Genomic DNA, 15,131 nt, shown 5'->3' on the forward strand with positions numbered 1-15,131 from the left:
GGTCCACTCTTGCAACCAGTGGGGGAAGCCATTGCTGTTTGTGCAATTTGATTAACTTGGCCAATCAAATTCTACATCGGAAGAAATGGCTCCTCCTACTTGCCATAAAAGCAGACCTATTGGGATATGTAAGAGGAGGAGCCAGAATAGTTTTACAGTGTTGCGGTTCTCCATCAGGTCCACTCCTGATGACTAGCTAAAATTGGCTGGCTCAGCCAATCAAATTCTAGCTAAGCAAAAAAAAGCTATTCCTACTGGCCACAAAAAAGGACCTAATGGGATATGTCATGGGGCAGGGCCAAAATAGTTTAATAGTGTTGTGGTTCCCTATCAGGCCCGCTCCCGATGGCTGGTGGGAACAGCCAATTCTTTAGGTGTAGAATTTGATTGGCTGAGCCCCCAGAACCGACATGGTAGGGTCTAGCACTAGCTAGTCACTAGCTCCTCCCTCACCATGGCCAGTGGATGAATAACTCTTTCATGTCCAATCAATAGTGTGTAATCAGAGCCACTGATTTTGATTCATGTCAAGTCGGGAATTCTAATAAATTATAGCTCCATTTTACAAATTTATGATCTATTTTGGATAAATAAAAAATATATAAAAAAACCTCCCATTTTATTAACATCAACAATATCAATAATTTTCCCCATCCTGCCCATAAAGCCCACCTTACTTAATGAATATTAACATTCGTCTATAAGACAAATCATCCTATTTTACTTCAAAGGTTGCAATTTGTAGACGGCTCTTTATTGATCGGCCCGTGGAAGAAATGTGAAATATAATGTATGCTCAGCGGCTGGATTATAATGAATATAATAGATTTGCTGATTTTAGGTGATCATTAGAAATTCTCTCTCTGGTCTTCTGTTTTTCTTTTCCTTCACACTTAGATTCGATATTTATGTGGATTGATCTGAAACCAGGGAGATATTTCACCGGTCTAAAATTATCCGCGCTGATCTAATGTAGCCTAGCCAGAAGTTTGTTCTCTGTTTCTTTGATTGATGAAAGTCTGAAATGGAAAGTTGTGATGGTAATAATATCAATAGAATAAGAAAACCGTGAAAAGTTGATAGATAGGGTGAAAAAAGGCAAAACCGCTACATTTACATCTGACTTTCCCTCCAGTCTTCTACAGTTGTACCGGTTCCCTGTGGCGGAACTACCAGGGTCGCAAAAGTCGCACTTGTGAATGGGCCCTGGAATTCTGCTACTGTAGGGGGGCCCACCGCCCTCTTCCTGCCGCATGCCACCCAACGGCTCTTCTACTAGTATGAGAGGTGATAGTCTCACCCCCCAGGAGGCACATAGTATCCACACATCAGTTCCCAGCTGTAGGGTAGGGAGATGCCATGTTTTGAGGTGGAGACTGAAGGAGAAGGTCAGCTGACCGGGGCAGGGCCATTAGAGTGAAGGGGGAGGAGTTCTCTGCCATGAGAAGAGACCCTATGTTGGTATAGGAGTTACTGGGGGCACCTGAAGGAAAGAAGCTGGAGATACAAAGAGACTGAGCAAGGAGGGGGAACCGAGTGATCTGTAAGGGACTGCCACTGATCCCATCCCCCATATCAGCACTGCCACTGATCTCATCCTCCCCCCACCACTGCCATTGATCACATACCCCCCACTACCACTGCTGCCACTGATCCTCCTCCACCACCGCTGTTGACCATATCCCCCTCACTACCACTGATCTCATCCTCCCCCCACCACTACCATTGATCACATACCCCCCACTACCACTGCTGCCACTGATCCCCCTCCACCATTGCCATTGACCATATCCCCCTCACTACCACTGATCTCATCCTCCCCCCCACTACTTCCATTGATCACATACCCCCCACTAACACTGCTGCCACTGATCCCCCTCCACCACCGCCAATGACCATATCCCCCTCACTACCACTGATCTCATCCTCCCTCCACCACTGCCATTGATCACATACCCCCCCAGTACCACTGCTGCCACTGATCACCCTCCACCACTGCTGTTGACCATATCCCCCTCACTACCACTGATCTCATCCTCCCCCCACCACTGCCATTGATCACATACCCCCCACTACCACTGCTGCCACTGAGCCCCCTCCACCACCGCCATTGACCATATCCCCATCACTACCACTGATCACCCCCCCACCACCACCACTGCCACTGCTCCTATCCCCTTACTGCCACTGATCCCATCCCCCCACTCCGACTGCTGCCACTGATCCCATCCTACATCACTGCTGCCACAGATCACACCACCACAACCACTGCCACTGATTCCCACCCCCCTGTTGCCACTGATCTCATTCCGCACCACCACTGCCACCTCTGATCAAACACCCCACCACCACCACCTCTGCCATCAATCCCATCCCCCACCACCACCACTGCCACTGATCCCACCATCACCATTACCGCTGTCACTTATCCCACCCCCCCACCGCTGTCACAGATCCCATCCCCCCAATACCATTGCCACTAATCCCATTCCCCCCTCCATTGCTGCCACTGATCCCACTCCCCCTCGATCACCACCGCCGCTGCCACTGCTCACAATCTCACAGTGGCGGAACTACTAGGGTTGCAAAGGTCGCACTTGCGTCCGGGCCCTGGAGTTCGTCCACTATGGGGAGCCCCAAGAGCCATTGCCTGTGGCTCCATGGTAGGGTTGCTAGCTACAGTTATAAGCAGAGAGTATTACACTCACTCTCTCACACTGCCCAGACTCAGCACTGACAGCCTGACACCTGAATTTTTCAGAGTGGAGACCCCTGAAATGTCCCCCCTCCCTTCTCTCTCTTGCCTCTGATTACACTAATGTTAGGGGGACTCCGATGTAAGGGGTGCTCAGTGGAATCTGCTGTAAGTGGGGGTTTTGGTGAGTAGAGACCCCCTTACATTAGTTTTCCTTTACACCAGAGTCCACAGCATTCCCCTTACATCAAAGTCCCCCTTAAATCAGGGTCCCCAGAGCACCGCTTACATCAGAGTTCCCCTTTATATTAGAGTCCACAGAACTCCCCCTTACAGTGAAATTCTGCAGACTCTGATGTAAGGGGGGCTTTGGGAACTCTGATTTTAGGAGGGGCTCTGATGTAAGGGGAAATGTTGTGGATTCTGATGTAAAGGGAACCTCTGATGTAAGGGGTGCTCTGTTCCTGCAATGTTCTGCCTTACATCACAGTCCCCTCCTTACATCAGAGTTCTCAGTGTTCCTTCTTAAATCAGAGTTCCCAGAGAAGTCCCCTTACATCAGAGTCCCCAAAGATGTCCCATTACATCAGAGTCCCCAGGGATTTCCCTTACATCAGAGTCCACAGGGATGTCCCTTACATCAGAGTCCCCTCCTTACATCAGAGTTCTCTGTGTTCCTTCTTAAATCAGAGTTCCCAGAGATGTTCCTTACATCAGAGTCCCAAGAGATGTCCCTTACATCAGAGTCCCCAGAGCCCCCCCCCCCCCCCCCCCATTACAGTGTTCAGATGCAAAGGGGAACTCTGTAAGTTTAGATACTATGGGGAACTCTATGGATTCAAATGTAAAGGGGAACTCTGCGGATTCAAATCTAAAGGGGAAGTTTCTGGTTTCAGATATAAAGGGAAAGTGCCGTGTGCCACTAAAGTTTTCAGGTTTGGCTTGAAAAAAAAGGTGACAAACCTACCCAAGATGGCAGGAAGAGGGCCTGCTGCAGGACATTTGAAAGGGTCTCGCTGCAGGACCATAATAAAGGGCCCTGTGATGGAAGTAAAGGGCCCCGGCATTTGTGGGAAGGGCCCGGGACCAGAGGTCAGGTTTCTTTCACTGGGGCCCTGGAGGTTCTAGTTACGCCTCTGCTGGTTCCCCTCCTGGACTGAAATGGCTTACTATGATTTCACTGCACACTGTGAGCTTCTCACAATGTACATTAGAAGCTGCAGTAAGTCATATGGAGCTCCCCCTCATTTCCTGGCTGAAGGATATCCAGCATCATCTAGCTCTTTCCTTCCCAGCCTGGCTGCCCCTGCGCTTCCTCTTTCATTCATTGTATTTCAATTCTCTCAATCCCGCCTGCCCTGGAACACCCACCCTTCAAGACTGACATCCACCCATTAAGGTGTTTCAGTATTTGCATACGTCTTCCCAAGTGCCAGCCTACTGCTTGCATCAGGGCTGAGGAGTACTGAGACAGGGTGCTGTGTTGTTTTCAGGAATCTATGCATGGCACCCTGCTGGCCCCTCCCACCAGCCATGAGCTGCCTGCATTGCATAGAGAAGTGCAAAGACCCAGTGATGACCCAACTAGGTCCAAAATAAAGTATGTAATGAAAACAGGAAGGTTTCTATAAAACATTTTATTACCATGTTGATTGGTGGGGGGGGGGGGGGGGAGGCTAAAGAAGGCAAATTATAAACCTAAACTGTATTATTCACAGCCACAGCATGAAGGACACTCACCAGCACACAGTTAACAGGATCCCCTCGTAGATCGAAGTCTGGGGCCTGCAGAAGGGTCCAGTCTCTCCCCTTGTTGTATGTGATGAACGTCTTTACTTGGTTGTCAATCTTCTTATTCGCCAAGAACATCCCCTTTATCCCTGCTACCTGGGAAAAACGGACGCAGCTGAGAAAACAACCAGTTTAGACAGCCCCCTAGAGGGATTATCTATCTATCTATCTATCTATCTATCTATCTATCTATCTATCTATATACACACACACACACACACATATACATACACTGTGTATCTATCTATCTAGTGTGTATATATATATATATCTATATATATATATATATATATACACACACACATATACATACACTGTGTATATATATATATATATATATATATATATATATATATATAATTTTTTTCTTCCATTTATTATTATTTATTATTTATTTGTTTCAGGTACTTATATAGCGCCATCAATTTACGCAGCGCTTTACATATATATTGTACATTCACATCAGTCCCTAACCCTCAAGGGGTGTACAATCTAAGGTCCCTAACTCACATTCATACATACACATACTAGGGCCAATTTAGACAGGAGCCAATTCACCTACCAGCATGTCTTTGGAGTGTGGGAGGAAACCAGAGCACCTGAAGGAAACCCATGCAAGGACAGGGAGAACATGCAAACTCCAGGCAGGTGGTGCCGTGATTGGGATTCACTTAACATGTTTAGCAGATAAGGTGCACCAATGATGCTGGTTTTGCACAGCATGCTGGGTTGCCTAAACAGAGAGCACAGCAATAGCTTCTCCCTTTTAGACTGCCAGTCTGTAATCAAAACATTGTTATTTTTTTTGGCTAAAATCATTGTCACAGTGTAACTCAACATTTAGGAAATACAAATGAATCTTATTCAAGCATCACTACCCGAGAAAGGAACCCTTTGCGGTTCTGAATCCTTTGAATTTTATTGTGACAATTGTGTATGAATGATGAAGGTGGAGAGAATCTTTTGGAAGTATGTTGGATGGCACCAACTTTACATCTGCTGGGCAGTGAATGGGATATGACTTTCTATAAGATTCTGTCCACCTGGGGATTGGTCACTTAAGGCTCCATCTACCTGGCGATAGGTCACCCAAGACTCCTTCCCTCGGTGAATGGTTGAGTAAAGCTACCATTTACCTGATTGGTTGCCCAAGGCTCCTTCCACCTGGTGATTGATTGCCCGAAGCTCCATAAACCCGTGATGGTTGCCTAAGGCTACAGTCCACCCAGTTATGGGTCACCAAAGGCTACCATTCATCTGGTGATTGGTCACCCAAGTGCTCCATTGTGGGGAGGTAATGTGTTTGCCACACCCAGAAGACAATCTGCTCACTACATCACTATGCATGACTGTGGTTTTCTATCTGCTGGTGTACAAATAGAATACTATTCCTGATAAGGCTCTGTCTACCTGTTGATTCATCTAGTGACTAGTTTCTCCATGGCTACCGATCACCCAGTGATGGGTCACCCAAGGATCTTGTCACCTGGTGATTTATTGCCCAAAGTTCCATCCACCTGCTGATTAGTCACCAAAGGCTCCATCAACCTGGTGATTGGTCACATCAAGTGCTCCATTATGGGAAGGCAATGTGTTGGCCACATCTGGATGGACTATCTCTCTAGGTTGTGGCAGCAAATTCAGGTGATTATTTAGTGACTGCAAGTTAGGTCGATGCGGCTTACTGCACATATTGTAAAGAAAACGTTGCCTTGTATCTGCCTTTTAAAAGAATCTGTTGTCCCAATAGCTATGCAGATTGGTATAAATGGGGGCAGGGGGACAATAAATCAAACTGCATTATGTGTGAAGTCTACATGGTTTCTGAAACCCAACAGATAACACGTTTTGCCTGAAACTAGCTTAATTTTCTACAGCATGGTAAATATTTTTTTAGTACCTTTTGATTTCTAGAGATGCATCCAAAAGGTGGAAGCACACAGATAAATAAATGTTCATATGGTATAATTATTAGTGAGCCTGGAATTCTCTCTGGTGTTCTCCTTTAAGTTAGCCACACAGCATGACCTATACAAACCGAGATCCCTTTTAGCTTGAGCTGCCAACCTGTGCACCACCCTGACATACCTCGTAGAGATCGATCATGACGTTCCCCTCCGGGCTTTTTATGCTCTTCACATTTTCTAGCGCCAGTGTGAAGAAGATCCCTCTGGTGTCGGAGATGTACAGGTTATAGGTCTCATTCTGATTCCACTCCTGAATGGCGACAAAGACTTGGTTCTCATCCGTGCTGATGACGTGCATGTCCTAAAAGGAAGGAGAATAAAAGAGAATGAAAGAACTTTACGTAAAATATTTGGTTCACCATTTTTTCATCCTCATTCTTAGTTGTATGTATCTCACTGCTGCTAATCTCCTGTGGTTTCTTTGCAGTAAATTCCTGTCCACATGCACTCCAGCAATGGCAGCCATGTTGGTTTCCTGATGGTGAAAACAGCTATTTTCAGTCTTTGTTAAAAGTCCATATGACAAGGTGACAAAGCAGGAGCTCAACTGAGAGACAGGAACAGAATGCTAAATCAGATTGTCATCGTAGGCACCTTCAGCTCAATGACCCTGTATACAATGGGCATAAAGAGTCCATAATTATAAATTGTTGATGAGATTGAGACAACAGGCAGATAAAAAATATCCAACATGTTTCAGAGGCCAACAGCCCCCCTTCATCAGCGCTAAAACAACATAATCATGATCAGTAATGATCATCATTGATTTGTCTTGTTACAGCCCTGATGAAGGGGCATTGTTAGGCCTCGAAACATGTTGGATCCTTATTTTCCTGCAGTCTCAAATGTTTTTGCATTAAATGATGGTGGGTTCTTTAGATGACTGGCTGATGCACTTTTTGTCAATTCCCCTTGGCTTTCTCAGTTGAGGCCTTTCCTTTATAGGGAAAGTCACCAACCCTAATCAATGACCTCTTGACTGACAGTTAAGAGTCCAGAGCCTCACATCCACCTTTTCAGGGGCAGAACGTTGCCACCTTATTACAGGAAGCACACCTACATGGTACTTTCCTGAATTTTCACCGATACATTTCTCACCAATGTTTTTGGGAACATTTTTTAAAGTCCTGTTTGATGCCATTTAAAGGATCGGTCCTACACATGTGACCCCATAGTGGAGTTCTTGCGTCTGAATACCTGCTGCGCTCATTATGAGAGGGCCCTATCATCTTTGCTGAATTTTCTTTTATTCTCTGTTATGGAGGATGCAATAGGAGGAGTACACACAAATGTGGCCAGGAACAATGAAAAAATACAGGCAGACAGGAACAGAACCAATAATTATGGCCGAGTGATCTCACTCTTGGGGATAGCCAAGGCATATAAAAAACCATGGGCTTAGTAGAGGTTTTTAGTGGAGGCAGTGGGGGCTGGCAAGGGGGGGAGCGTAATGGGACTGTCCCATTTTAACTTCAAATAGTTTTTATTGAAAGGTTTTTAAACAAATACAGTAATATACAACTTAGTGAAAAAAGTATAGCGAGCGCTACAGGTACAAGAGCACAAGCAGCTAGAACACCAAAAAGGCAACCAATCCTCCTTAAAATAGTCAATAATAAAAGAAAAGTAGGTGCAGCGCTAAAACAAATTATAAATATTACTCTATAGGATAAATATAAATATCAGTGGTCAAAACAGATATACCACAGAGGTGAATAATGCATAGAGTCTGTAAAGAGTGCTGAGAGCACACAAAAAGTTCTCGTCCCAGGGTGATGGTAGTATAAGGTAAAGGAGATCCAGGAAAAACAGATAGAGTGCGCACTCACCAGAAGTGCGTTAAAATAACGCATGTAAGGAAGTAACTGCTGCAAGATCTCTCCAGCATCAGGGTTCTGGTCAGGTCGCACTGCGTCCTATCCTCTGTCTCACCGCAAGGAGAGGTGGCCAAGTAGCATCCGAACGTGTGAGCGTCAGGGAACTCCTTGATCCAAAGAAGTACTGTGGGAGATGGTGCTCTCAGAGAGAGCCCAATGAAGGACGCCACATAGTGTAATATTGTTGAGACTAGCGTTTATTAGTCAAAAAAGGGGTAAACAAAAGAAGAGTACTGACCATAAATAGTTGGCCACAAACAGTGGCTAGATGTCCATGAGCTGTAGCCCCCCCTGACGCGTTTCGTGCGATGCACGTCCTCAGAGGGTCAGGGCTTGACCCTCTGACCCTCTGAGGACGTGCATCGCACGAAACGCGTCAGGGGGGGCTACAGCTCATGGACATCTAGCCACTGTTTGTGGCCAACTATTTATGGTCAGTACTCTTCTTTTGTTTACCCCTTTTTTGACTAATAAACGCTAGTCTCAACAATATTACACTATGTGGCGTCCTTCATTGGGCTCTCTCTGAGAGCACCATCTCCCACAGTACTTCTTTGGATCAAGGAGTTCCCTGACGCTCACACGTTCGGATGCTACTTGGCCACCTCTCCTTGCGGTGAGACAGAGGATAGGACGCAGTGCGACCTGACCAGAACCCTGATGCTGGAGAGATCTTGCAGCAGTTACTTCCTTACATGCGTTATTTTAACGCACTTCTGGTGAGTGCGCACTCTATCTGCTTTTCCTGGATCTCCTTTACCTTATACTACCATCACCCTGGGACGAGAACTTTTTGTGTGCTCTCAGCACTCTTTACAGACTCTATGCATTATTCACCTCTGTGGTATATCTGTTTTGACCACTGATATTTATATTTATCCTATAGAGTAATATTTATAATTTGTTTTAGCGCTGCACCTACTTTTCTTTTAATATACAACTTAATACACTGTGGTTCACATTAGAATGAGGTGGTACAAAAGGTATACATAAACTGAGGATGTGTTTCCCCACCAGTTGGCTGGGGAGGATGTGGACATGTTTTCATATTATAGGTAGACAAGAATATATTAATGTGAATCTAGTGGTTTCGGAATACATTAGGAATGGGGTCGAATGGGGATGGAGGAAGGGAGGGGGGAGAAAGGGGGGTGTACCAGTCAAATGTTGTGTACATCGTAGTAATGATATTATATAGATGTCATTTAATAGAGCAGTTAGGGCCATTGAGCCAACGAGACCATTGGAATTGGAAATTGTGGTATGTGAGGTTTCGGGATGCTGTTCTCTTTTCCATTTCACATTGGAAAGAATGTCCCATTTTAGAGTTGCCAAGGGCAGCACAAAAGCTAAATACACCACTGGTTGGGTGTGGTTACAAAGCACAAATAAAAAGCAATATGTGGTTATAAAAAGGAGAGTATACTACGGTGTCCACTATTCACTTTGCAGCATAATCTTTTTTATCTAATGACAGATCCTTTTTAAGCGTGCATGTTCAATCTGGGATCAAACCAGTTATTTGAATAAATGACATACAACAGACGCCACACTTAGTTTCCAGTCCCCGGTAGTCATGTGTGCCGTCAAGAAACACGCTCACAATGAGTCCTATATGACCCCTTTCCTTAGAAAAGGCAAACATTCAATATTGAATCTAAATATTAGTTTGAAATAGTCCTGGTAAAGCCAATATTTATACTGATTATGAGAGATTATTCCTGGACGGAATGAAATCTGAACACCCATCCCCCCCATATAACGTGCTGAATTCCAATACAGCCAACTGTGTCAATATATCTGAATCATCCCACCTAAATCCAGCAGAATACAATCGTTAAAGCCAAACTCCTGATACAAACAATTTAAATTTAAAATACTGTATCTCCCAATCGTCACAAAGGATATAGATCCACTTTGTGCACCAAATGCAAAATGCAAACCCAAATAATACCATGCGAAAGTAGCAGTCAGACTGTCAGAAACACTGACAGTCTGAGGTGCAACCTAACAGCGTCAGTTGGACTGAAACATGACATCCCAGAGGTGTTCTACTGGATTTAGATAAGCCAGTTTTTTCTTTTGCCTGATTACAAGGAATGAATACGTGCGGTTGCACGAAACGCGTCAGTTGGAGCTACAGTGCAGTGACGTCACGCCGCCGACGGCACCACGTGGGTCCCAGCAGCCATCTTGGATTATCTGGTCAGTATCTGTTTCTTGTACTCTCATGCTTGCTGGATGGAATAAATCTGTATTATCAAGCAATATCATGCTTTTGGGCCTCCTTTCTTTCTGGGGCTCCTTGTGAGCTTCCTACTACCCACAGAGTCACGTCTAAGGAGGACAGAGCCATGCTTGATAGCTGGAATAGACCAGACCACATTCCAGAGAGTTTCCTATATTCAATCCTTAAAAGGGGTTATCTCTTACATGGGCATATTGATTGCGCATCTGGTGAGTGCGCAGTCTTATATCAGTTTGGATATCACCACATTTTCATTCATCATTAGAGACCCGCATGGTCCTCCCAACACTCAACCCACTGGGAGATTGTGGACTGGGCACTCACAATATTTCTGAATTAGTCACAATGTAGTAGTATGTCAAATCAATAAGTGAGCGCAACTTCAAAGTAAGTGGATAGCAGCTAGCATAAAAAAGGCAAACCTCTACACCTCAGAAAAGTCACAAAATCAGATATGCAGCGCTAAAGTCATCTGGTATGATATAACAGTAATGATGTGTATAATCAAGAGTTAATAGATGTTAGAAGTAAAAAAACTGTTGTGCAAAGTCCAAGTTGTTACTAATAGTAACACATTCCAAGGGTGACAATGGTGAACAGTCAATAAACTGAGTGTGACAAGTGATACTCAGTGATCCATAATTTCCGCTTGCTGGTGAAAAGGATCTGGTATAATAATGCACTTACCAGAGATACATATAAACTGAGCATTATATGTATATCATATCCACGGTGACTGGGTCTGGTCAATGGTCAAGGAAACATCCGGCACTGGTGGTGCCAGTTCTAAATGAGGTCTCACTAAAGATCTATATAGGTGAATCAGGACCTTCTTCCTCCTGCTGGTGACCCCTCTAGTGATATAAAGATCCATATAGTGGGATCAGGACCTCCTTCCTCCAGCTGGTGACCCCTGTAGTGATATAAAGATCCATATAGTGGAATGAGGACCTCCTTCCTCCTGCTGGTGACCCCTCTAGTGATATAAAGATCCATATAGTGGAATCAGGACCTCCTTCCTCCTGCTGGTGACCCCTCTAGTGATATAAAGATCCATAGAGTAGAATCAGGACCTCCTTCCTCCTGCCAGTGACCCCTCTAGTGATAAAAGTATCTATATAGGGGAATCAGGACCTCCTTCCTCCTGCTGGTGACCCCTCTAGTGATATAAAGATCCATATAGTGGAATCAGGACCTCCTTCCTCCTGCCGGTGACCCCTCTAGTGATATAAGTATCTATATAGTGGAATCAGGACCTCCTCCCTCCTGCTGGTGACCCCTCTAGTGATATAAAGATCCATATAGTGGAACCAGGACCTCCTCCCTCCTGCTGGTGACCCCTCTAGTGATATAAGTACTGTATCTATATAGGGGAATCTATGTTTTTTCTAAGCTTTCATAAACATACCCTGTACCCCCTAATGCCTGAAAACAAGTAAAGGCAATAGTCCATTTGGCTCATGGTGTATGACCTCCCACTCTCATTCTGATTTGTCATTGCTGTTTTTTAATTAATGAATATAAATTTAAATGACACTGTTTTTTTTTTACATTTCCCAGTATTTGCTTTAAAGCGTTAAAAACTAATAAACGGCAAAAAAAGGAAAATGCTTATCATCACTTACTGAATCTTGTTTTAACATCTGCCCAGCTCAGGGACAAAGAGCACAGTCAGCAATACATGGCTGATTATATCTATGATGATTAATCAATTTCTATTTTAAACCCTTCTCTCCCAAGACATTTAAAGGGCCTTCTATTTTTAGATGGGTTGAATGGACTGGAGTGGAGAAGACTTTATCTCCCTAGCTTACCTTTTTAGCTTCCTAGTGTCTTTAAACCATATATTACTATTATCCAGCAGAGGTTGTCCTGGCATACAGCTCTTTGGACATGACTACATTTTCTAAGTTGCTGCATACTATTATTTTTTTCTAAATTACTTGTTTATTTTTGCCTTTGAAACATATTTTTGGAACTGCTGCCTCTCACAGTGCTTCCTCAAACTTAATGTCAGGGAACATAGACACACGCACTTAAACTATGATGTCGGGACTGCATATCATGGACTTCTGCAGGTGGTAATGTAATGCATGCTATTGTTTCAGAGACTTTTTGCTGGTCAATTAACAGCTGGTTGGTGGAGCAAAGATCTTCTTACTGTGCAGAATACCTGTACATGTCAATGCACAGAGCAGCTTCCCATCCATCTGTAGTCATGGTGGCTATGCTTGTAGGCAGGTAGGATTCCCCTGGACAGGTTGCTCCTCATACTGGTAGAGTGAATGTATAGTGTGCTCTATATTGGGTGGGAGGAGTTGGCTCTCAGGACTTAGGGTTGCTGGACTGTGACCTGCTAATGAAGAATGTTACTGGGGTTACCCTTTCGGGGAGGGGTGGCTACCAAACTAAGCTGTAAGGCCCAAGGATGTAGAAAGAAAAATGAACTAAAGTCCAAATGACACTTTGCTCCGGTAATGTTTGAGGAGCTATGTTAATGTAGAACCCTCTTAGTTAGCAAAGGGGAGCTAGCTAAATATTTTTTTTAGATAGAGGGCTGAATAGCAGCCTGGGTGATAGTTAGAAGGCCAAATTTGGGTCAGAGCTGAGAGACTGTGCTGATCAGTTCTCTGATACCTTCCCCTGATCTAGATACTTGGAGAAGTCTCTATATATCAGTGGGAAGGGGTGAAGAGGAGCTGGTCTACACTTTTAGAAGATCCTGACCAATTCTCAGGCAGGAGGCTAGGCATGGGGTCAGGACAGCCCTTAGGAGTGACTGAGCCTCCTCAGAGGGAGGAGAGAGTTCAGGTGGAAGATGTAAGAGCAGGAGCTGGAGCATGGAACCTGGGAGGGAGCCCAGGGAAGGGGTCTGCCTCCAGTAAGGAATAGAACAGAAGGAAAGCTGAACCTCACTGGCCCCTAGAGAGAGTACTATCTGTGGAGCTAAGGAAGGAGCCAGCCCAACAGAAGGCCTGAAAGCGGCTATTAACCTGCAGCTTGCAGAAGAGGGACAGGGAGTACTTCTACACCCCCTGGACCGGAGTAGGGGAGAGGACATTTGGGTGGGAAACCTAACTAGTCCAGCTGGCCTGTGCTTCAAAGTTGCAGGCTTTAAATCCCCTTGTCCAGGGATTCCTCCAGACAGCTGGATAGAGGAGAACAATCTGGGGTTTGGGGTGGTACGGCAGGAGAGGCTGGAGAGCGCTCCAAGAAGAGAAACCCTTCTATGGGACTTGTACATAGTTTCAGGAAGTTTTTATCTGTTTAACAGTTCTTTGGGCATCCCATACATTCCTCAACCCCATCCAAGATATTATCCCCTTTAATAAAATCACAAAAACAAGCTCAATGACTGTTAACTGTCTCCCATGTGCAAGATCTGAAGGAAATGCGTGTTGCCTGGCTGTGTAGGACCGTAGGGGAACCCAAATCTTTACTCCTAAGGGGGTAGTGCTACATGGATATAAAGATTGAAGAATTTGTTATATGCCATGATTTAGACAGTGTGATGCCAGAATTTTGACTGTATCATTTTGTTCTGCTGAATAATGCAAGTAAAGGGGGATTTTATTGCAATGAAGAGCCTCTGGATGATGACCTGGAAAAGTAATGTGTTAAGGACAGCCAATACCTGGAGAGTGGAGGTATGTGCTTAACTGGTGCAAGCCTGGTCAGCGCTGAGGTGGGTAATGATGGAGGAAAAAGATTCCCCTGACGGTGAGAGAAACCCCCTCATTCAGCACACGTCAGGTGACCTGAACATTGATGTCACATGGGCCCTGGATGGCTGGCTGATTTTCTTGACCATGTGTCAAACCTATGCTTATGTGTATGAGGTCTCCAGATAGGAAGGTGTTAAACATGTAGTGATCAGGAAGATGGGGAGAAGAAGTCTAGGATTGACATTCATGCACATATAGTATGTGATCTGGCCTAAACAACCTGTGAGGTAGTGCAACCCAGAGCCCAGCTGGAGACCTTACAAGTGAGAGTAGCCACACAAGAATCAAAGGTTTCTTTCAGCAATCCATCAACTTGATCATGTGCTACAAAAATGGAACTGTGACGAAAAATACCAACCTTAGAAAAGAATAAAAAAATAAACCTGGCCATACATCAGTAGAATTTCATTAAAAAATGTTAGCTTTCAGAATGTTCATTCAATTTGTTAATGTTAGTGGGGTCAAATCATCGCTCGTTTTCGACTGTAGTGATGGGAAAATGTGAAGGAGTGGAATGGAATTTCTTTCTGGAACAAACTAAATTCTAACAGTGAATGTAATTTTCATTGAAGAGAAATTGTATCTCTTGTAATCCTATTTAGTATGTATGGGATTCCATTCAAATTTCAGATTTGGTTGCAAGTTTAAAGAGTTGTTAAAAGTCAGCAGCTACAAAAACTGACTTTTATTAAACAGACACTTACCTGTCCCAGGATCCAGTGATGTGCTAAACTGAGCCATTCCTTCTCTTACTCTTCTGTGCCTGGCGTCGGCATCTCAACCATTGGCAACTGGCTGTGACAGCTTGTGGCTTTACAGCCATGTTCC

The 15,131-nt window shown here is 44.5% G+C and overlaps 1 protein-coding gene across 8 annotated transcripts in view; it reads right to left on the reverse strand.

The window, feature by feature from the left end:
- SORCS1 (sortilin related VPS10 domain containing receptor 1) overlaps positions 1–15,131 on the reverse strand; it is a 1,076,837-nt gene that overhangs the window by 268,010 nt on the left and 793,696 nt on the right. For all 8 annotated transcript variants that reach the window (XM_089660690.1, XM_089660686.1, XM_089660688.1 and 5 more), the window contains exons 9-10: positions 6,575–6,754; positions 4,436–4,582 (exon numbers count right to left, since the gene is read on the reverse strand). In XM_089660690.1, coding sequence (XP_089516816.1) covers positions 4,436–4,582; positions 6,575–6,754 — 327 coding nt within the window. The remainder of the gene's footprint in view (positions 1–4,435; positions 4,583–6,574; positions 6,755–15,131) is intronic.

Source organism: Staurois parvus, unplaced genomic scaffold (genome assembly GCF_062004578.1).
Source record: "Staurois parvus isolate SC_StPar_1 unplaced genomic scaffold, SC_StPar_1.0 ptg001263l, whole genome shotgun sequence".
Lineage (NCBI taxonomy): Eukaryota > Metazoa > Chordata > Amphibia > Anura > Ranidae > Staurois > Staurois parvus.